The sequence below is a fragment of the Onychomys torridus genome, chromosome 22 (assembly GCF_903995425.1).
Source record: "Onychomys torridus chromosome 22, mOncTor1.1, whole genome shotgun sequence".
Lineage (NCBI taxonomy): Eukaryota > Metazoa > Chordata > Mammalia > Rodentia > Cricetidae > Onychomys > Onychomys torridus.
Window position 1 is genome coordinate 37,687,565 of NC_050464.1, and position 23,883 is coordinate 37,711,447.

Consider the following 23,883-nt stretch of genomic DNA (forward strand, 5'->3'; position numbering starts at 1 on the left):
GAGCTGCGAGTTTCAGGCCAGCCTGGGCTACCACCTAGGGAGACCCTGCTCGGGTGACGTGGGGAGGACACGAACAGAAAAACCAAAAAGAAAGCAGGATCATCGCACTTGCCTCTCAGGCCCAAGGCCTCCTCAGACACGCATGCACGCACGCGCAAAGGTCAGGGATGAGACAGCAGAGCTTGAAACCAAGCCCTGCGACCCTTCGGGCAACTGAGTCGGCGGCCTGCCGGTGCTTTGCGGACCCTTTGGAGGCCAGGGGCCACTTGTCAACAAGTGTGCTGACCCCGGGCAGTGGGCGGCGGCTCCCGGTCTTCTGGAAACCGCCGCTACTAGAACCTTCCCTGGGCCTCGCACCCTTCCAGGCAGCTGGGTGGTCCGGGAACCAGCCAGGTCCTCTCCACCGGGGCTCCGCCTTCAGGGTGTGTGGGCCTGCACGCGTGCGGCGCATCGCCCGGGCAACCGACGCCGAGCGCGGTGCATTGTGGTCTGCAACAAAATGCAGGAGAAAGATCCTGAAGGAACCATTGAATCCATGGGCCAATAGGGAGCGGCTGTTGGCCGCACTCAGCCAATAGAGGCGTGCGTCGGGGGCGGGGCCGCGGGCGCGGGGCGGGGCCTAGGGATTAGGCGGCGGCGGCTGGCGTGGGGCTCCTTAGATGCGCCACGGCTTCGGTAGCGACCGGCTCTCCCCAGCTGCCTGAGCGGCGCCAGCACCTTCCCGAGCAGCTCGCAGCAGCCGGCTGGCCCCTGCTTCGCGGTGAGAGGGGGCTCGGGCCCTCCGGGCCCCGGGGGCCTGCGGGGCGAGCCGCGGGAGCTGCGCCTGGGAAGCGGGTGGGGTGGGGGGGGCGTCGTCCTCAGGGGACGGACGGACGGACGGACGGACGGGAGGGAGGGCAGCGCGGCCCGCACCCCGACCCTTAGCTTAGCTCTGCCGCGCCTCGTCCCACAGGCGACCATGTGCGACCGGAAGGCGGTGATCAAAAATGCAGACATGTCGGAAGAGATGCAACAGGACTCGGTGGAGTGCGCGACCCAGGCGTTGGAGAAGTACAACATCGAGAAGGACATTGCGGCCCATATCAAGAAGGTGAGGACCCGGCTCCGCGTCCTTCTCCTCCCCCGATCCCGCGGGCCCCGGGCGCGCAGGGCGGCTCGGTGGAGACGACACTTCTCGAGAGGACGCGAACGGATTTTGCGTTCCTCCTGGGAAGACCAGACCCTCAACGCCCGAAGTTGTTTTTTTTTTTTTTTAAACCCCGGCTCCTTGGGGGAAAGCGCCACCTAGCAACGGTTTCCAAGACCGGGGAGCCGCGAGCAGTTCCCTACTGTAGGATTCCTGCGCCCAGGATCCATCTGGGTGTTTGGGGTGGGGGGGTATGCGCTGCGTGGGTGTTTCCAGCCCGGCTAGGAGGAGGTTTTGCCAGCGCTCCAGCCGGGAGTTAGTCGGCAGTTCAGGGCAAGTGGGTGGCAGTGGTGGTTGGGGGCTTGGGTGGAGGCTCGGTGAAATGGCAGTTTGTAGAAAGCTGGCAAGACTGCCAACTTGTCAAGCTGTGTTTGCTGGAAGGAGAGGAAACTGGGGAACGAAGCCGTGGGAGGGTTCCAGTGGAGAATGGGAAGATGAAAGACTTCCCATGGAACAGAATGAATACCTTTTTTTTGACAAATGCAGCAGTGAGTCTAGATTGGAGGAAAGACATTCTGCTTAGTTAATAGACGGTGTTCAGGCTGCATGCAGGGTGAGATATGAGGAGCCTTAGGAATTGTACATCTTCTTTGGCCCCGGTTCGATCCAACTAGTGAAGAAATTAACGTTTTTAGTTGTAGCTGCCCGCTGGGATGGGGGAAGCAGGGAGCAGATGCTAATCTTTAAGACCAGGTAGTGGATTCAGAGAGGAGAGCAATTTTAAAGGATAAAGTCTGGCCGTTAAGCTAGCTGTCAGTCTTTCACCAGCATTTTATTTTTCAGTCCAGCTTGATTTAGATTATAATTGAGGCTTTAGTCTTTCTGAGGGGGGGAAATTCTGTCTTCCTGGGTTTGGGGTTCATGGTAGGATAGTTATCAGGAACAACCTGATAAACTACAAGCGCTGATGTCATCTAGCCTCATTGACCATATGAAGTCAGGGGTGCACGCCTTTAATCCCAGCAGAGGCAGGCAGATCTCTCTGACATCGAGGCCAAACTGGTCTACATACGGAATTCCAGGACACACCCCATCTCAAGAAACCCAAAACAATTCCCCTCCCCCAAGAAGTCAGGTGCAATCACTGAAAGAAATGTCTTTGAAAATGTCCCTCTGCCTTTGATCTCTTCAGCTCCCGTTCCCATCTCACCTCAGACTGCAAGCATGTTTGCAGTCCTATGCTAGGTAGGTGACTTAGTGAGGGAACATTCTTTTATCCTAAGAATTTGCTGCGTTGTGAGTAGCTCAGTGGTAGAGTGCTTGCCTAGCACGCCCAAGGCCCTGGATGCAGTCCCAAGTGTGAAAACAGTTGAAGATGCCAGTGTTTGTCCTTTCTGGTCCTACAGGCTCTGGCTTTTCTAGAAAGTTAATTTTCCAGGTGTGCCACTATAATTGTTTGTTTTATTCTTTCCCAGGAGTTTGACAAGAAGTACAACCCCACCTGGCACTGCATTGTGGGGCGGAACTTCGGTAGTTATGTGACACATGAAACCAAACACTTCATCTACTTCTACCTGGGTCAGGTGGCTATTCTTCTGTTCAAATCTGGTTAAAAGCATGGACTGTGCCAAACACCCAGTGATCCATCCAAAAACAAGGACTGCATCCTAAATTCCAAATACCAGAGACTGACTCTTCAGCCTTGCTAAGGGAACACCTCGTTTGAATCTGTTGTGTTTTGTACAGGGCATCATCCTCTGTACGAGTTTGTGATTATAAAATAATTAGTAAAACAGCTTACATTTGTATTTATTTTCTAGTCCATACTTCTGTACCCATTTTTTTTTTTCTCCCTTAGGCCATTCCTTTAAAAATAAATCTGTTGGAGATGTGTATGTGTGTGTTAGTTTGTTCAAGTAAGATAGGGTTGAAGCAGCTTACCAGTCGACAAATCCCCAGGACTTTAGGGTTGAGGACTGTTTTGTGGGATTAGACATTTTAGTGCCCTTGAGATGGAATGCTCAGCTGGCCAGTGGCTTCTACAGATTATTTAGGCTATTAGCCACAGGTCTAAGACCCCATCCCTGTCACCCCAGCACTCAGGAGGCTTAGGCAGGAGCACTGTAGGTTCCAGGCGGGCCTGAATTAAGAGTGAGCCGGTATCTCTGAACTTGTGCTTTCACTGGCTGTGCTCAGAAATTAATTGGTGAATGAACCAAAGCTTCATATAAGGACCTAATTAAAGCTGTGGGTCTGGTCACCAAAAGCAACCCCTTACAGGCTGAGAACCAACCCACACTGGCCTTTGAGAAGTACAAGATCACAACAGGGCTCCCTGTTTCCATTTTCATGAGGTAAAAGCCTTTTGCTTTAGATGTAATTGAGATTTTTCAGCAGCCAAAAAGCTGCTTCACAAGACTAGAGTTGCACATTTGAACTGACACTTTATGGATAATAGCAGGTCAGTTACAGTTTGGAAAGTTTTTCTCTACACCTGAACTTGGTTAGACACTTTTCATCAGTTCGAAGGAGTATGAAACTGCTTTATTGTTTATGTGAGTATGCACATGCAGGGCAGAGGACAACCAGGCAGCAGGTTTTCTACCATGTGGGTTCTGAGCAGACTTGACAGCAAGTCTATTCCGTAATCCATCTTGCAGGCCTGTTGGTTTTTGTGACTGTCTTATGAAGCCCTATATTTGCTATATAGTTGATAACCTCCAAACTAAGCTTACTTGAACACCTGCCAAATCCTGGAGCTGTAGATGTGCGACATCCCTCCTGGTTGTTTTAGTGTTTATGACATTTGTCTTATGTTCTCTACTATCTGCAGAGAAGGGCATATTTTGGAGCAGGAGAGAGACTACAGTTAGGGTAATTGAGATTTGTATGTTTGAACAGATAGAAATGTTTCAATAAATTGAGTCTCTTTCCCTCTTTATGACCTGGCTGTATTTTTATCTGAAACCCCCCAGGAATTTGGCCATCAAAGCTGTAGTTTATCCAACCAGATGACGGTCTCCAGCAACAGTCGCAGAGCTGATGCAAGACAACATGGCTGGACATTGAGGGTTCTAGTCTAATTTGATCTGGCCCGGTTTTCTGTCAAGAGGCTGGTGGCTTTCAACTTTGATTTTCAGGTTCAGATGTGAGAAAACATGTTGCTATAGAAATAAAATTGGTTGGATGGTTTATGGAGTATCTCTTAGTGCCTGCTCCTTCCTGTTAATTTAAAAGCCAGTAGGCACCAGCTGGCTGAAAAACAAAATGCAGTTTTAAGGTTTAGCATTTTCTGGGATGTTCTTTACTGCTGAGACATCTGAGTGGGCTGTCTGGAAGCTGTTCAGTGACAGCCCAGGTCTTGTGAAATATGTAGATGACCCCTAGTGTGCTGAGCCAAAAAGCAACATCTGCAGCCCTTTCAGATGCCCCGGACTATTGTGTTGTTGCCTTGCTTTGGTTGTTTTTGGAGACAGGGTTTCTCTGTGTAGCCCTGGAACTCCTCGCTCTGTAAACCAGGCTGGCCTTGAACTCAGAGATCCACCTGCCTCTGCCTCCCGAGTGCTGGGATTGCAAGTGTGCACTGCCACACCTGACTGGTTTCTGCAGTTTTTCTTTTTTGAGACAGGGTTTCTCTGTGTAGCCCTGGCTGTCCTGGAACTCGCTCTGTAGCCAGAATGGCCTCTTAGCATCACAATGGACTATACAGGACACTGCCTAGACCCATCTGAAATACTGGAGGAGTAGCCTATGTGCATAGTAATGTTTGTTGGTTACGTTTTTTGAGATAAGTACGAACTCAATAGGAAGCCCAAGCTGGCCTGGAACTGCTATGCAGACTTGGCTGGCAGTCCTGCCACCCGAGTGCTGGGACTGCAGTTTTGGGTGGTCATTCAAGGCTCATAGTTTATGTATTCTTTAGATTTATATTTATTTTACTGCTCATGTGTATCACTGCTTGCATATATGTGTGTGCATAGTGCCCACAGAGGTCAAAAGAGGGCACTGGGTTCCCCAGGCATGAATTACAGATGGCTGTGAACCATCATGTGGGTGCTGGGAACTAAACTTGGTTTGCAAGAGCAATAAGTGAGTGACCCACTGAGTCATCTCCCAACCCTACTATCATTTCCTTGCCCACTCCCTTTTCTCTCTCTGAGGATGGTGTCTTGGTGATGAGGACTGACAGAAGGACAATGACACACACTGCATCTGTATCACCTCCTCCAAGAAAGAGTAGCAGATACCACCCAAACTGTAAACTTTACTGCTTCACAAAATTCTACTTTTGTTTGTTTGCTGCTGGTGATGAGAACCAAACCCAGGCCCTCAACAGTCCATAAGCACGTGCTCTGCCCTGAGCTGCACCCTCAGCCTCCGGTTCTAATATTGTCAGTGTTCTGACTTGGACCTGGTCTTTTGGCCCTAGATTCAATTCTGGTCTGAAGGGCTGGTTCAAATTATCCTTGGCTTCCAGTGATCCATTATCCCTCTGGAAGGCATCTGTGACAGAGAAGCTTCAGAACTGGGTGAGTGCTGGCTTTACCTGACTCCACACTGCACAGGCAAGTGTTAGCAGGAGTTCAGCAAAACCAGGCCAGACACTTCTGGGACAAGGCCTCAGTGGTCTGGGCTGCTACTAATGAGAACTGCAAAAAATGGCAGGGTTTGTATCTGCCTTTTTGAGACTGGTCAATGCAGAGCATGAATCCGAGGTTTTACAGCCATAAGGGGAAATAGATGCCCAGCCAGGCTCACCAGGGAGACAGACCATCTTCCAGTTCCTCAGCAGAAATGACTGTTCATGCTGTACAACAGGAAGGGAGCTAAAGTTTAAAGCCAGAATGAATGGCCACGATCCCTGTGCTCAGGCTTTCGTAGGTCACCTTCTGAAAACCTGCATCTTCAATCATCTCCTTGAACTCTTCCTAAAACACAAGAGAAGGCACATGGGATGCTTGGATTTCAACCTCAGGGCCTTTGCTGTAAGTTACAAAAGCCCTGTACCTGATTTGGGAACTTCCGAATACTTTCCACAAGGTATTGATAGGACTTCCAGTCTCCTGCAATGACCTCACCAATGACAGGGATGACCTGGAAACTGTACAGATCATAAAGCCTTGGAAAAAAAAAAAAAAAAAAAAGAGGGACAAAGGCAAAGATTAGGATTTGTGTGCATTTCTGGGCATATTCCCTGGCCTCTTCACCAATAAAATAAGGAAAAGTGGAGGGTTAGGAGAGATGGCTCAGTGGTTAAGAATGCTTCCTGTAGCCAGGCATGGCAGTGCACACCTTTAGTCCCAGCACTTGGGAGGCAGAGGCAGGCAGATCTCTGAGTATGAGGCTAGCCTGGTCTACATAGAGAGTTCCAGGACAGCCAGGGCTACGGAGTGAGACCCTGTCTTTAAAAAAAAAAAAAGCTTTACAAAAATGGGCTTGGATCATCCCTTAGTAGCAAGTCGGACCGTGTAGGCAGGAGTCACTGACTCAGATGTCTACAGGGTCAAGCAAGTGCCTGAAACAAGGCACGTAGGGCAAAAGCAAGGTCGAGAGGCCGCAGTGAATGACAGAGCTGCGGAACACCGGAGGAGAGGCAGTTAACTCTGCCTTCGATGCCTGCGTGAAGGAGTCTGCTCTGCCAGGCTGGTGACACATCTGATTTTCCTAATGAAGCTGGAAATCCAGGTCCTTATGTAAAATCTCCCGATTTTAAGTTTTTGGCTGGCTGGTGGATATGAGATAGAGCCTCATCCTGTAGATTAGCCTGTCCTGGAACTCATTATATATACCAAGTGTTGAACTTGAAGTGACCCTCCTACCTCAGCCTCCTGAGGGCTGGGATTACAGGTGTGAGCCACCACACCTGGCTCACATTTCTTAAAATGACACACGAATCCAACACTAAACCATGTGGATGGGCTAACCCAGCCTCTGGGTGGGTGTCTGCTGAGGCTCTTCTGGCTTAAGCGTTGTCACTAAGGAATCACTGACCTCTACAAGCCCCTGTCTGCCCTTTGGTACCTCCACAGATGCCTGTAACTTACTGCTATTTTCCATCTATTTTGGGGTGGGGAACCTCTTGCTAGACAAGTTTAGAAAGCCCTGGTATCGATGCTAACCTGGATATGAGAGGATCATTCACTTGGCTAAACTCCAGACAGAGAAACCGTCCTCCTGGCTTTAGGACGCGATGGGCTTCTTGGAGTGCCTGGGAGAAAGACCGAGAAGAAGATCCTCAGCAGACCTCTCCACAATTCCAAGGGTCAGAGGCTGGGTTAGTGTCTATGAGCACTGTAAACATTCCCCATAAACTCCCTTTTATACCCTTAGGAGTCACAATGCAGAAACTACCCCACATTTGCTGCTCATGACCTGAGAAAGTTGCTCATGCAGGCAGACGGCACAGCTCCATGAAGATAAAGCTTAGAATTAGGGGTTAGAGCCACTGTGGATACCTCTTCCATGTAATGATTTTGATTAAGAACTTTTATGTGTATGGGTGTTGTGCCTGCATGTGTGTGTCACTTGTGTGCCTGGTGCCTGCAGAGACCAGAAGAGGGCATCACATCTCCTGGAGCTAAAATTAAGAGACAGGTGTGAGCTGTGATGTGGATACTGGAAATGCAACCTGGGTCCTCTGGAAGGAAGAGCAGCCATTGACCATCCTCCAGACCCCAACATAACAATTTTAACTAAAGGAATCGGACAGAAAAATGACATGTATGTAGATAATTCACTTTCTATGGGACAGAATGCAACGCATCTTTAACCATCGAGAGCCTTGTTAACATCATGGAAAATCTGCACAAATAGAACCTACTCAGCTATTGTAGAAGGAAGAAGAAAGAGTTTTAACTGATAACATGGAGGAAAATCACGATATAAGCCTGACTAGTTGCCCAGGTCTGTAATCCCAGCTGCTTGGGAGACTGCACAGAAGACTATGAGTTCAAGGCCAGCCTGGGCTACAGGGTGAGTTTAAGGCCAGCTTAACTTAATGAGATTATTAATAAGCATGTATAAAAGCTCTGGGTTCAATCTTAAGCAACACAGACACATACAAAATCATTGGTGTGTGTGTGTGTGTGTGTGTGTGTGTATGTGTGTGTGTGTGTGTTCGTGTGTTCTTTAGAATGCTGGAGACTAAACTCAGAGCCTTGCACATGTTAGATAAATTCTCTACCATTTAGCTGTAACTCCAGTACACATCTGGCCTTTTCCCCTGGAACTCGCTCTGTAGCCCAGGTTGGCCTACAAACTCAGAGCTCCACCTGCCTCTACCTCCTGAGTGCTGGGATTAAAGGTGTGCACCACCACCGCCAGCCCCTCCCGGCTTGTGTAGTGAGCACTTTACTAGGTGGACCATCTACCTCCCCAGCCCTGCTAAGCACTGGGGTTACAGGCAGATGAAACCACACGTGATTGTAACAGACACACTTAAGAGGCACCAAACAGCCGGGCGGTGGTGGTGCATGCCTGTAATCCCAGCTCTAAAAGAGGCACAAAACATCTTTACAGATAGACACAAGGAACTGGGGACTGTGAGGGAGAAGAGGCACTGAATGGCTGGGAGATCAGTGTGGGCAGGAGGTTCTCACTGACAAAATCAACTCTGAGCCTATTCAAAAGTATTTCACTTGAATCTGCCTTTTTTGTTTTTGTGAGATACAGTCATTACTGGGTCTGGCTATAGGACAGGAACTCATCATATAGATTCCTATGGCCTTGAACTTGTAATGATGCCTCTTCTGCCTCCGGAGTGCTGGATCACAGGCAAGAGCCACAACTGGCAAAAACATGTTTCAATCAGAGCAAATAATAAACCTTTTATAGCTGCAGGCCGGCCATAAAAACCAAGCTACAGAGCGGGTGCTGGCTGCCTAGCACTACAACAAACTGCAGAATAATGTAGAGAAGTGTTTGTTTAGCTTACAGTCTGGTACGTTCCAGGCTGGGACAGGGGCACCTGTGAAGATGCACAGGATAGGTCTACACGGCAGAGCAAACTGCTTGTCTTGAAGCCAAGAAGCAATAAACAAAGACTGCTTTTCTTTTGTGTTTTGAGACAAGGTCTCATACAAGAACCACATACCTGGCCTTGCTTATTGTAAATAGGATCTATCAGGCCAGGAGACACATGCCTTGAATCCTACCATTCTGCAACCAGAAGTAGGTGATGTACATAGTGAGTTTATGGCCAGCCAGAGTAACAAAGTGAGACCTTTTCTCCAAAACAAACAAACAAGACAAACCCACAGAAAACAAAACAGTAAAGATAGGCTCTAGCTGTACAGCCAAGACTGGCTGGAACTTTTGAGGCTGTTGCTTCAGCCTCCCAGGTCCTGTGGTTGCTGTGTATGCCGACATGGTTGGCTTAGAACACTGTATTCCAGCAAATGATCAAGCCCACAAAGAGGGTTGCAAAGACCCTCTGGGCTGCAGCCAGTGAGAAATTGATGTCTGAACCAGAGGGCACTTTAGTGGACTGAGCCCTTAGCCGGAGGATCTGCGGAAGTGCAAGCAGCTAGTATCAAGAGTTAAATTGGAGGGTGCCCAGTGACTATCTGCAGAGGGTTATGTGGCATGGGAAAACCCCACATGACTGGTGTCAGAAACAGTGCAGAATGTGGGAAAGACAGAAAAATTTCACAGTAGCAAAGTAATTGTTTACAGGATTAATTTGTCTCTTTAGAGAGAGGGTCTTTTTATTTGTTTGTTTGTTTGTTTGCTTGCTTTTTAAGCTGGATGTCTGTAATTCTAGCATTTGGGAAACCGAAGCAAGATTGTTGCAAATTCAAAGACAGCTTGGGCCACAGAGGGAGTTCTAGGTCAGCCTGGGCTACAATCCTCCTGCCTTTACAGAGTATTGCGAATATAGCCATATGCTACCACACCTGCCTATAAAGTGTTTGGTTTTCTTTTCAATTAAAAAATACAGCTGAGTGTGGTGCACACCTTTAATCCCAGCACTTGGGAGACAGGTGAATCTCTGAATCTGAGTGCAGCCTGGTCTACACAGCAAGTCACAGAGAGTAAGTTCTATGCCAGGACTACATATAAAAACCTTGTCTCAAAACAACAAAAAACTACACACACAGACACGTGTATATATACATATATATACATATGTATCTATACCTACACCTATATATACAGTGTGTGTGCACACAAGAACATGCATGTGGACAGCAGAGAACAACTTGCAGGAGTTGATTCTGTCTTCTGCCATGTATTTCCTGGGGATTGAACTCAGTGTGTTAGGTTTGGTAGCAAGTGCATTTATCCTGCACTTCTGATCATGGTTTCCAAGTAATGATGTATAGAGAGGGAGAGAGAAAAAAAACACAAACAAAAATAAAAACAGGAGGGGGAGAGGAGGGAAGGGAGAAGGCTTAGAAAAATGCTAGACAGGTCAAGGCCCCCAAACCGCCAGGAGGCATGCACACACTCAACTGACCTATGGAATCCCCACAAAGCCCCACATAAAGGTCCACAGCGCCTCTCAACAGCATCACCCTCAGGTCTCTTGGAGAGTACTACCTATATTCAAACCAGAGCAATCGCTACAGAGTCCCACCCAGAAGTAGAGGACTCAGACAGTTCCTTGCATATGGTTTTTAAATGTTTGACAGAGTGTTCAGGAGGAAGTGAAGAGCTGAATCCTATTGAGAAATGAACATTCTCTTCCCGCTGTACAGGAACCATGTTCCCTTCGGCCCATACAGTATCCAAGTGCCCCTTTCTGTGTCTGACCTCACCTCTGACCTGCAAACTCACACAGCTTCACAAGAGGAAACAGGAAATGCCACAGTAGGTCCAACCACGAAGAGAATGTAAGTGCCAACCTGAGCAACCATGAGCTGGTCTGTGGTTCGGGCTAAATTTTGTGGCAACTTAGAAGAAAGTCCTGGGGCTGGAGAGATGGCTCTGTGGCTAAGAGCACTTACTGCTCACATAGAGGACCCAAGTTCAAGTTCCCATCACCCACATCAGGTGGCTTCTAACTTCCTGTAACTCCAACTCCAAAAGATCCAACACTCTGGCCTCCAAGGGCACTTGCATGCACATGGTGCACATAGACTCACTCTATACACACACACACACACACACACACACACACACACATCAATGAATATATATATGTATATATATATATATATAAAATTTATTTATTTTTAAGAGAAGAGGGCTATGGAGATAGCTCAGTGGGTAAGAGCACTTGCTCTGGAAGTATGAGGACTTTAGTTCAAATCCTCAGCACCTATGTGAAATCTATGCTTCCCAGGGCCAGTATACCTGCATACACACACCATACACTGCTGCAACCCACAGGAAAATGTAACGGAGCTTGGCTACTATATCACAAAAGCTACTACTTGGAAAGGTCAAGGACTTTTCCAAAGGTCAAGCCATGGCTTAAGAAGTCTTGGTGACATTTTAGCTCTTCTATATATATTAGCTGATTCCTGCAATGATTTTCTTGTACGCTATGTATGCTTCCAAGAATACTTTATCTGAAATACCTTACCTTATCAAGCATCCAAGGCCAGACGATCTTCTGAATTAAGGTAAATTAAGCTCAGACCCTCCTTTCTTATACAGCCTTAGTGCTATTTATACTAACATTATAGACTCCTAACAGTTACCTAATCACCTCTAGGAATGTAGTTTGAGCATGTAAATTCCCTTTTTCTGATATATTAACCGATTTTAGCTCTCAGTTGACCTCCTCCTTTACCACTCGTCCCTTTTGGGTTGTAATAGAAAACCTGACAGTCACTGCCTGAGGAAAACTCTCATCTGCCTTTAGGACCCTGTAAGAACTCAAGCCTGGTGACCTTGCTTTAGCTAGAGCACTGCTATTGCATGGGTATATGACTATAAACCTCAGGGACTGAGAGGATTTTGACTGGAGAACTAGAAGAATGAGATGGAAGATGAGGAAGAGCCGGATGGGGCAGAACTGAGATGAGAGAATTAAGATAGAACTTAGAGGAACAGCAGACAAATACAGAAGAAATCAGGCAAGATAGGAGCTAGGCACCAGAACAGAACTGAAGCTGTGTAGACAGGAATTTATCCCAGAGGAATAAAGTAGACAGACAAAGAGCTTGATGTACTTAGATTCTTTTCCCAAAAATAATTTGCGCTGTTTGTAGATTCTCTTCTGGGTCCCTGGGAAGAAGATTATTAAGGCTGGATATAATAATATTTGAGACATACACCACACAAATAAATACATTAAGGAGGAGGAGGAGGAAGAAGAAGAAAACTCTAAGCTTAAATAGTCACTCCTCTTAAGTACTGGGCCTAGAAAAGGATCTTCCTGTCCTCTTGGGGTAGGCCCACTCCAGGGGAACTGCTATCCTGAAAGTCACATGTATCCTGAGCATGCAGGTAATCATACCCGGTCAATGTGCGTGACATTCCGGATCCCAAAAGCAATGGTGTACACATCAAATTTGTCATCATCAAAGGGCAGTTCTTCAGCATCTCCCAGTACCCATTCAAGTCCTGGAAGACAAAACCAGTTCTGGATATAAGTCTAGGTAGCTGTTTCCCATGCACCAGAGAAGTAGTGACTCTGAGGATTCTGTAGTAAGCCAAGGAAGAGAGTGAGTACCCTAGGCATCAATGTGTGTGGCTTGTGGAGGTGGTGATGGTCCAGTGGCATAGGGCCCATGACGCAAAGTCTGAGCGATGTCAGAACTGGAGTGAGAGAATTCAAGAACTGTTTGGCTGTTGTGGAATATTACTTTAACTATGTGAAGGTGTGTTACATATGTTTATGCTGCATTTGTTTAATGATATAAAGATGTGGTGCCTTGCCTACCTAAGGCACCTGATTGGTCTAGTAAAAAACTGAATGGCCAACAGCTAGGCAGGAGAGCAATAGGTGGGGCTGGTGGGCAGAGAGAACAAGTAGGAGGGAGAAGAGAAGAGAGAGATACCCAGGGCCAGCCAGTCAGCCAGACACAGTAGGACATACAGAATCAAAGAAAGGTAAAAAGCCCCGAGGCAAAATGATGAAGATGAAGAGAAACAGGTTAAACTAAGTTATAAGAATCAGTGGGACAAGCACAAGCTAAGGCCGAGCATTCATAGTTGATAGTAAGTCTCCGTGTCTTGATCTGGGGGCTGGAGGTCCAAGGAAGCCTGCTACAGTTGGTGTGTGGAGACGTCACCTGGCTGCCTTCTCCACTGGACTCCCGGCTGCCTTCACCGGGGACAGTCGCCGCTAGCATCTGCCTATTTCAGGGCTGAGAGCACAGCCTGGGCACTCTGTGTGCTGGGCAAGTGCTGCCCCGAGCTACACACTTACCCTAAAGCAATGTTTTTCCAACCAAGCGCTTCATAGTTAGCACTGTGGTGAACAGCAAAGCCAAAGGTTTTACTTACTTACTCATTTATTTTTCAATGGTTTTCAAGACAGGGCTTCTCTGAGGAGCCCTGGCTGTCCTGGAACTCACTATGTGGACTAGGCTGGCCTCGAAATCAGAAAGTCCCATCTGCCACCACCGCCTAGCTCCAGCTTTCTTTTAACTTTTCATTTTGGGATGAGTTTAACTAAATTGCCCAAGCCTGACAAGGAATGAACTCACTCAGGCCCAGGCCAGCCTGGAATTTTTGATTCTCTTCCCAAATATCTGGGATTGCAGGCCTGAATCATGGGCCTGATCCTAAGTTTACAGAACAATGGATTCTCATCAGGGTAGCTATGTTCTGAAGGACACTGATTTGGATCTAACATAACTCATTAAGGACCACCAAGGCACTCTGTGGAAAAGGTGCTGTCACCAAGACTGACACCTGAGTCTGATTTTTTTTTTTTATTTAAAGATTTATTATGTTTACAGTGTTCTGTTTGCATGTATTCCTGCAGGCCAGAAGAGGGCACCAGATCTCATTACAGATGGTTGTGAGCCACTATGTAGGTGTTGGGAATTGAACTCAGGACCTCTGGAAGAACAGTCAGTGCTCCTAACCTCTGAGCCATCTCTCCAGCCCAACTTTTTCTTTTTCTTTTTTTTCTTTTTTGAGCTGAGGATCGAACCCAGGGGCCTTGTGCTTGCTAGGCAAGCGCTCTACCATTGGGCTAAATCCCCAACCCCTGAGTCTGATTCTTGGAAACAAGATGGTGGAAGGAGAGAACCACTTCTCAAAACTGTTCTTTGACTTCCACAAAATACACTGTGTACCACACATACAAGCACACAAAAACACGCTTGTGCACACACATACAGGCACACAAAAACACGCTTGTGCACACACATACAGGCACACAAAAACACGCTTGTGCACCACACATACAGGCACACAAAAACACGCTTGTGCACCATACATACAGGCACACAAAAAAAACACTTGTGCACACATACATATAGGCACACGAAATAAGTGAATTAATGTAAAAACCCCAACACTGTCAAATAAACTTTACAGGAAGCTACTATTTTGGACTATGCTCCTACGCTAGGTCCAATAAACCAGACTGAAACTCACAATGAAATTCTCGTGCTGTGGGATGTTCTGTATGTCAAATGTGTGGCTCCGATTGATTAAAATAAATAAAGTGCTGATTGGCCAGTAGCCAGGCAGGAAGGATAGGGTAGGCAGGACAAGGAAGAAGAGAAGGCTGGGAACAGGAAGGCTGAGGAGAGAGATACTGCCAGCCGCGGCCATGACAAGATGTAAGGTAATGGCAAGCCACGGGCCACGTGGCAAAGTATAGAGTTATAGAAATGGGTTAATTTAAGATAGAAGAAGTAGATAACAAGCAGCCTGCCATGGCCATACAGTTTGTAAGCAATATAAGTCTCTGTGTGCTTTCTTGGTTGGGTCTGAGCGACTGTGGGACTGGCGGGTAAGAGAGATTTGTCCTGACTGTGGGCCAGGCAGGAAAAATCAAACTACATTCTCATGCTCAAGCACCTACATCCACATGGAAAATGACCTACTGGAGAGCTGAGGACTAGCACAGCTCCTCCAACTTTAACCCTACAAGAAGAAAGGGGCAGCTGGGAATGCTCCACTGTTAAGCCCTCACTGCTCCTCTGGACTCATCTACAGAGACGGCAAGTGTGAAACAGCCAGTCGGCTTCGATTCTCCCTCTGCTTTCTCTAGTCCTTATCTTTATAAAACCAACCTCTTGGTCACTGAAACCTTTTTGGGGGGAAGGAGGTTCAAGACAGCTTCTCTGTGTAGTCCTGGCTGTCCTGGAACTCACTCTGTAGCCCAGGCTGGCCTCGAACTCACAGAGATCCACCTGCCTCTGCCTCCCAAGTGCTGGGATATACCACCACACTCAGATTGGAAACCTTTTTAGAGTTTATGTCTAATTGGCTACATGTGGAATAATGTTAGCAAAGGACAGATTCCAACCATCTAGCTCAAAGGGGTTTTTGTTGTTGTTTGTTTGTTTTTATGTACATGTGTGTAAGCGCACCACATATGTACAAGAGCCCACAGAGGTCAGAAGAGGGTGCTGGAGCCCCTGGAACTAGTGTTTTAGCAGTTGTAAGCTGCTGTTTGGACGCTCGCAGCCCACTGCAAGAACAACCCGCTCGTTCTCTCAGTGGCTGAGCCATCTCTCTAGTCCCTGGCTCAAAGGCTGGAAGTGGCTGTATTTTTCATTGTGTAATCAGGCAGGTAGAGGTAGGACAATCAGGGGCTCAAGGCCAGCCTTGACTGCTAGCCTGGGTAATGTGACATCTGGTCTCCAACGACAACAAATTCCTAGACAGGTTCATAGCCAACTACATTACCCATTGTCTCACTGTTCTCCATTCTTTACGGCCAAGCACCAGAGAAGGGAAATACAGTTGTCAGCAGGAGTATGACACGCAGTGCCTTTGTCTAGAGTCTGCCTTCTGACTAGTGTGGACAGCTAACAAAGGAGTCCTTCATCGTCAAGGCCAAGTGGGCTGCAGTTCGTCTAGGCAGCTCCTTCTTGGTGTGTGAGGAGGAGGAAGAGAATAATTGGCCTAAAATAACCAGACATTCATAGTGGGAGGGGAGCAGAGAAATGCTGACGTTGCCCAGAGCACTGACAGAGGACTTTGTGTGATACGCCCTTGTCTCACTGGCTGCCTGCACTGCCTGGGCGGCGTGGAAGAAGGCAGTCTGGCTGTAGGGCAAGCTGTCAAGAGGGTGCAACATGCAGGGTCAACAGTGAACTCGCAATATTCAGGGTAAACCTTTGTTGTTGTTGTTTGAGACGGTTTCACTATGTGGTCTGGACTAGCTGGGGACTCACTATATAGAGTTCTCACAAAGATCTACCTGGTTCCGCCTTCCAAGTTCTGGGATTAAAAGTATGTACCACCACGCTTGGCTAGAGCAAATGTTTCGAAACATTCAGTGGCCAGAGGTAAAATCAGTGGCAGCATAGTCAGTATGTGCAAGATCCTGGCTTCAATCTCCAGTGCTGAAAAAGGCATTTAAAGAGAGAGAGAGAGAGACAGAAAGAGAGACAGAGAGACAGAAAGAGAGAGAGAGAGAGAGACAGAAAGACAGAGAGAGACAGAGAGACAAAGACAGAGAGAGACAGAAAGAAAGAGACAGAGAGACAGAAAGAGAGAGAGAGACAGACAGAGAGAGACAGAGAGACAGAAAGACAGAGAAAGAGAGAGAGACAGAGAGAGTCAGAGAGACAGACAGAGAGAGACATAGAGACAGAGAGAGTGAGAGACAGGAGAGAGACAAAGAGACAGAGAGACAGAGAGAGACATAGACAGAGAGACAGAGAGACAGAAAGAGAGAGACAGAGAGACAGAAAGAGAGAGACAGAGAGACAGAAAGAGAGAGAGACAGAGAGAAAGAGACAGAGAGACAGAAAGAGAGAAAGACAGAGAGAGACAGAGAGACAGAAAGACAGAGAGAGAGAGAGAGAGAGAGACAGAGAGACAGAGACAGAGAGAGAGAGACAGAGAGAGACAGAGAGACAGAAAGAGAGAGAGAGACAGAGACAGAGAGAGAGAAATTGTGTGACTTAAGAAGCTCCTGCTATGAATTCAAGGCCAGCCTGGTCTACAGAGTTAGTTCCAGGGTAGCCAAGGCTACATATAGTTAAGACCCTGTCTCAAAACAAAACCAACAACTTGAAGGAGATTTCTAGGGCCAGTGAGATGAATCAGTGGGTAAAGAGGCTTGCCGCCAGCCCCAATGACCTGAGTTCAGTTCCCAAGATTCCATGGTGGAAGGAGAGAACCAACCCCGACAAATTGTCTTCTGACCTCCAAAGGAGTGCTATGGCACCAGCATAATACCCCCTAGCCCCGATTAAATAAAAACCATAATTTTAAAAGGTAACGATGGCTGGAGAGATGGCTCAGCAGTTAAGAGCACTGGCTGCTCCTCCAGAGGACCTGAGTTTGATTCCCAGCACCCAGCTGGCTCACAACCATCTGTAACTCCAGGTCTAGGAGATCTGATGTCCTCTTGTGCTCTCTGTAGGCACCAGGCACTCACATGCCACAGAGATATATGTGCGATTTAAACACTGCACAAATGAAAAAAAAAATTGCAACAAAAAAAGACCCTTAAGCGCTTTGGGCCACACAGCACTGTCCGTCAAGCTTAGCATGCGGCTCCGATTTTGGAGCACCACCTTCCTCTGTAAACATGCAAACAATGCTGGGGTCTGCTGAGGGACTCACCTGCCCTGTGTCCCTGGTCCAAGGCTTTCTGCTGTCCAACCTTTAGCATCTCCCTGTTGATGTCACAGACTATGACAAGCGAACCACCCAAGGGATCCTCTTCATTCTGGTACTTTTTGGCAATTTCTTCCCAGGATAAATTTTGCTGAGCCCTTAACTGCCTCTTCCGTTTCCTCTGATGCTGTGCCTGAACATACCTAAGGAACCGGAATGCAATGTCACCTGCAGGAAGCCAACAGAAGGAAAGATACAAATGAAACCAGACAGACAGTATCCCAAGCCCCAAGAACACATGCAGAGAGGGATGTGATCGTGGAAGGATACTTCTGCTCCTTACAGTAGAAACCGATTCCCACTCCCGCCCCCAAAAGGACGTGTCTATATTGTCTAGGCTGGCCTTCAACTCCCGATCGTCCACCTATGGTCTCCTGGGCTGGGATTATAGATGCATGCTACCATCCCTGAGTTAAACTAAACCCTTTCCTTCCTTCTTCCCTCCCTCCTTCAATTCTTTTGTGATACTCTTTCATGTAGCCCAGTCTGGCCATGAGCTCACTAAGTAGCTAAGGATGATTCTGACCTTCTGGTCCTCCTGCCTCTACACCACACAAATGGTCTTTAAAATAGTTTTAAGGGCTATTTTAAAGGTTAAGGGCAGGGGTTGGGGATTTAGCTCAGTGGTAGAGCACTTGCCTAGCAAGCACAAGGCCCTGGGTTCGCTCCTCAGCTCCGGCAAAAAAAAAAAGACTGGTAAAGGGCTACTGGTGTGGCTCAGGTGGGAGAGTGCTTCCTAGTACACATAAATCAAGGGGCTCTAAGCCTAGCACGGCATACACCAAGCGTGGTGGTGCATGCCTACAATCCCAGCACTTGGGAGGGGGAGGAAAAAGGATCAGGGCAGCCACAGCCAAGTAATGAGTTTGAAATCAGCCTGTGGTACATGAAACCCATCTCAAAAAAGAAAAAAAAAAAAAAAAAAAAAAAGCCACTCACAGCAGCACATGTCCACTACTTGGGAGGCACGTGGATGATCTTTGTGCTAAAAGGTCTGCATGATCTATATAGCAAGTTCCAGGTTAGCCATGGCAACATAGTAAGACCCTGTCTCTAAAAAACAAAACAAACAAAAAAAGCAACGACTTACAGAAGCAGTATGTGTAGTATGTACTCTAAAGCACTGAGTCACTTCTCCAGCCCCTATTTGTTTGGTTTTTGAGACAGGGTCTTGATCTGTAGCCCAGGCTGGCCTCGCATGCACTATGGAATCCAGGCTGGCTTTGAATTTACTTGGCTCCTCCTGCCTCAGCCTCCCAAATGCTGAGATTAAAGGCTTTCTGATGCACACTCTCTTGGCATTTTTCTCCCTAGGTGCTCAGTGTGCAACAAGAAACAAAGGCCACAGTATGCTTTGATGCCTCATGTGCAAGAGGGTGAGGAGGAAGGCAGCCTGAAAAGCTTGTGTCCTAAACAGCTTGTGTAAAGTGGGAAGGAAAGGCCAAACAGGATGAAACAGGCTGGGGAAAAGCTCCGTGACACAGTACTTAACTACTGTATTTTGAAGCCCTGGGCTTACTCCCCAGCATTGAGGAGGAAAACCAAAGCAAAACAAAACAAAAAACAAGCTGGGCATGCTGCCGGCGGGCTGTGATCCCAGCACTTGGGGGGCAGAAGCAGGAGGGCCTTAGAGAAGCGCCAGGCACAAAGCTGCTCTGGACCGACATGCTTGCCCTTTCTCAGAAGTTAAATGCACACTGATCCTTCAGTCACCACCATCAGCCCAAGAGGCAGCCCACTTCTACAGCAGACAGGCCTAACACTCAGCCTTCCCCAAGGACACCAAGCAGGGCGTTACCTGTGCCGCCAGCCACATCGAGCAGTTGGGTCCCCGGCAATGGGTGCATTTTCTTGATCAGCAAATCTTTCCAAGCACGATGGATGCCGAGACTCATCATGTCATTCATCACATCATACTTCTTGGCTACACTCTCAAACACCTGATAGACTGGGGTGGGGCAGTTATCAACAGGATTAATATGGGGAAAAACTAAGTGAAAAAGACAAAGGAAGGCTTTCCCACTTGAAAGTGCCTGTCTTTGCAAGGTGATGCTAAGCCACAATGCTTGATACCCAAGGTGCACCTTAACATTATGTTTCCCCTCTCATGGTGCTGGGGATGGAATCCAGGGCCTTGCACATGACAGGTAGGACCCTACCACTGAGTGACTTCCCCAGACCCCAACACCACTCTGCATCAAATGCTTAAAGGTGTACAGGAGAAACCAACCTCTTTCCTAATGTCCAACATCACTTTCAAATAGGGTGTTGGGTTAACTGTGAGTATGTATATGCATGAAACACAAGCTTCACGTGGTTTTTCATGCCATGACTCATGATGAAAATAAGAGGTGTATGTCATAATCAGTGACCAGTTATGTCATCTATTTTATAGACTGCAGGCTGATGTGTGTCATCATGGATGGGTTAATCAGTTTACACTCATTCATGTCAGAGCATAATACTTGTGCTGTTTCCTGGTCTCTCGGTGACAAACCAATGTGGCATGCTTAGTTCAGGGAAGGAGGAAATTGAGTAACAGAAATGAGGCGACCAGAGGAATGAGGTTCAGATCAGTGCGCAGGACTAAAGCCCTGAATTTAATCCCAGAACCACAAAAAACAAAAAGCAAACAACAATAGCAACATGGAAGAGTGATGGGGGAATGTCCTTCTGTATGCTGTGAAAATATGTTGCTCTGACTGGGTGAGAAACAAAGCCCTTTGGCCTATGGCAAGGCAGCTTAGAGGCAGGCGGGAAATCCAAACAGACAGACAGGAAGAGAAAGGAGAGGAAAAAGCAGATACCACCGAAGGAACAACATGCCAGCAGACCAGTAAGTCATGGCCACGTAGCAACTTATAGATTAATAGAAATAGGTTAATTTCAGATCTAAGAAATAAATAACAAGAAGCCTGCCATGGACATAGTTTAAAAATAATATTAGCCTGTGTGTGTTTATTTGGGTCAGAGCGACGGGGTACCGGCAGGTGAGAGAGATTTGTCCTGACCTCGGACCAGGCGGGACACAGGGGACTCTTCAGCTACAGAGGAGTGCATCGAACAAGTGGGGAGAACAGAGTGGGAATGCAAGCGTGTCAGAGCAGTCACAGGCACAAGAGGTGATGGTGGGGGCACACTGCTGGGGCCCACGAGCCTTCAGACACACAGCAGAGGGAGTCTGTGAGGGGAGACTTCTAACCTAGGGGAGGCCAACCAGGTTCAGATGTTTCAGAGCAGAAGCGGCAGGAAATAAAATCACGGGGGCCAGGGAGATGGATCAGCGGGTGGAGCACCTGCCACAGGGCCAGGGAGATGGATCAGCGGGTGGAGCACCTGCCACAGGGCCAGGGAGATGGCTCGGCGGGTGGAGCACCTGCCTCCAAGCCTGAAGATGTGAGTTTGAGCCCCAGGACCCATATGGCAAAGGAGAGAACTGATTCCCGCAAGTTGTCCTCCGACCTCCACCGAGCCCACAGATATGCACACACATAATCAATACACATGTGATAGAGTTTTTCTTTCTATAACTTCCATTAAAGGGGTTCTTAGAGCTATTTCATGATGTTAAAGCACAAGGGCTAGAAGCTGACCAAGCCACCTCTCCATCCCCTAACAAAAAGTTTAGAATGGGGTTAATGGCAATTTGCCAAGTCATAGGAAACACACTTAATCCCTACTGACAAGGGAACAGTGTTCAAATTGCTCCTGGTACTTTTTTGTTTTGTTTTTGTTTGTTTGGGTTTTTTTTTTGTTGTTGTTTGGTTTTTTTGTTTGGTTGGTTTTTTGAGACAGGGTTTTCCTGTGTAGCTTTGCGCCTTTCCTGGATCTCGCTCTGTAGACCAGGCTGGCCTTGAACTCACAGAGATCTACCTGGCTCTGCCTCCTGAGTGCTGAGTTTAAAGGCGTATGCTGCTGCTGCTGCTGCTGCCGCTGCCGCCGCCGCCGCCGCCGCCGCCGCCGCCGCCGCTGCCACCACCACCACCACCACCACCACCGGCCGGCCGGCCGGCTGGCTGTGTGTGTGTGTGTGTGTGTGTGTGTGTGTGTGTGTTTTAAAGGGGAGGGGATGGTGTCATTCCTTAGTAAGAAACGAAGAACTCGGACTCTACAGCCAGAAAACCAAACTGTAGTAGTTCCCACTTACTAGCAATTTTATATCTGTCTCTGTAGAGACAGGCTCTCACTATCTGAAGCTGGCTTCAAATTTGAGGCATAGTAGAGAACTACCTTGAACTTGGAATCCTCCTGCATCCACCTCCCCAAGTGCTGGGGTCCCAAGTTTACACCACCACACACAACGGAGCTGCGGGGAGTGAGAGGCAAGAAGCACTCTACCCACTGTGCTACATTCCCGGGCCCCTTAACTCTGTTTCCCAAGAAAGGGATTAACATCAGTCACTAATGGGGAACTGAAGTGAGAAATGCGGGGTGGGGGTGAGAATGTCTACACGGCGCCTGGCAGAGGACATCCTCAAAGCTGGTGAGTTAAGGTTGCCTTTCATCCCAGCACTCAAGAGGCAGAGGCAGGCAGGCGCATGTCTGGGAGCTCAAGGCCAGCCTGGTCTACACATCAAGCTCGAGGACAATCAAGGTTACACAGAGAGACATGAGGAGGGAGGAGAAGGAGGAGGAGGAGGAGGAAGAAGAAAGAAGAAAGAAAGAAAGAAGAAAGGAAGAAGAAGGAAGAAGAAGGAGAAGAAGGAGAAGAGAGGGAGGAGGAGAAGGAGAAGGTGGAGAAGGAGAAGGAGAAGGTGGAGGAGGAGGAGGAGGGGAAGGAGGAGGAGGAGGAGGGGAAGGAGGAGGGGGAGGAGGAGGAGAAGGAGAAGGTGGAGAAGGAGGAGGAGAAGGAGGGGGAGGAGGAGGAGGAGGAGGAGGGGGAGGAGGAGGAGAAAGGAGGGGGAGGAGGAGGAGAAGGTGGAGAAGGAGGAGGAGAAGGTGGAGAAGGAGGAGGAGGAGGAGGGGGAGGAGGAGGAGAAGGAGGAGGGGGAGGAGGAGGAGGGGGAGGAGGAGGAGGGGGAGGAGGAGGAGGAGAAGGTGGAGAAGGGAGGAGAGGAGGGTGGAGGGGTGAGGAGGAGAGAAGAAGGAGGGGGAGGAGGAGGAGAAGGAGGGGGGGAGGAGGAGTGTGATGGCCCGCCTGCAACTCCAGTGCACAGGTGGCAGAGATCCGGAAATCCCCAGAGCAGACTGGTTAGCCAGGCTAGCTGAAATGGTGAGTCCACCTAGAGACCCTGACTCAGCAAAGAATGTGGAGAGTCATGGACAGAGACACCCAACGCCAGCCTCAGAACCCCATACAGACGTGCATATGTGAGAAAACATTCATAATGCATGCATGCCGCATTCCTATGTAAAAATCAGTAAGAAAGAAATAACGTAATATAGTTAAGTGAGGATATGCTAGTTAGGCAGGAGGCTCCGATAGAAAAGCACCAACAGTTGGGAGGGGTACAGAAGGACTTCTTAGTGCCAGGTGGAGGATATGTGACACACAGAACACCATTTTCCTTTAATGGTGTTAGGGGTCAAATCCAGGGCCCCACAGACACAATCAGGTTTTCTACCCTGAGCTACTCCCTCAGCTGATTAGGGGAATTTTAGCAATGGTGTACGAATGACAACCAGATTGGCACATGCCTGTAGTACTAATACTCAAGAAACCTAAACAGGAAATACAGAATGTAAGGCTACCCTGTGCTATACAGTGAGACCATGTCTCATATAAGAGAGAAAGACAGTACAGCTTAGTGGGAGGGTACTTGCATGGGCAAAGCTCTGAGTTTGAATCCCAGTATCATGGGGGGAAAGAATAACACTGCATGGATCAGAGGCTGGAGAGATGGCTAAGAGACTGTATTCTTCTTCCAGAGGACCTGAGTTGAGTTGAGTTCTATTGGGTTAGCTGGAACTCCAGCTTCTAGTCTGTAGAGGCACCTGCACTCATGTGCACAGACCCACACACAGGCACACACACACAATTTATAAATAGTAAAATTCCATCTTGAGGCAGAAGCAGATAGCTCTCTCTAAGTTTCAAGCCAGCC

The 23,883-nt window shown here is 48.0% G+C and overlaps 2 protein-coding genes across 2 annotated transcripts; one reads left to right on the forward strand and one right to left on the reverse strand.

Annotated features, from left to right (window-relative positions):
- The first annotated feature begins 626 nt into the window (after positions 1-626).
- Positions 627-4,063, forward strand: Dynll1 (dynein light chain LC8-type 1). The gene is made up of 3 exons (XM_036172335.1): positions 627-760; positions 953-1,090; positions 2,602-4,063. The coding sequence occupies exons 2-3, from the start codon at positions 959-961 to the stop codon at positions 2,737-2,739; spliced, it is 270 nt and encodes an 89-aa protein (XP_036028228.1). The 5' UTR covers positions 627-760; positions 953-958; the 3' UTR covers positions 2,740-4,063.
- A 1,719-nt stretch (positions 4,064-5,782) lies between these two features.
- On the reverse strand, positions 5,783-20,899 carry Coq5 (coenzyme Q5, methyltransferase). Its single transcript, XM_036171670.1, has 7 exons — positions 20,851-20,899; positions 19,638-19,943; positions 17,786-18,007; positions 12,534-12,640; positions 7,246-7,334; positions 6,134-6,245; positions 5,783-6,054 (listed from the first exon to the last, which is right to left on the reverse strand). Exons 1-7 carry the CDS (start codon positions 20,897-20,899, stop codon positions 5,953-5,955), a joined length of 987 nt encoding a protein of 328 aa, XP_036027563.1. The 3' UTR covers positions 5,783-5,952.
- Between the last annotated feature and the right edge of the window lie 2,984 nt (positions 20,900-23,883).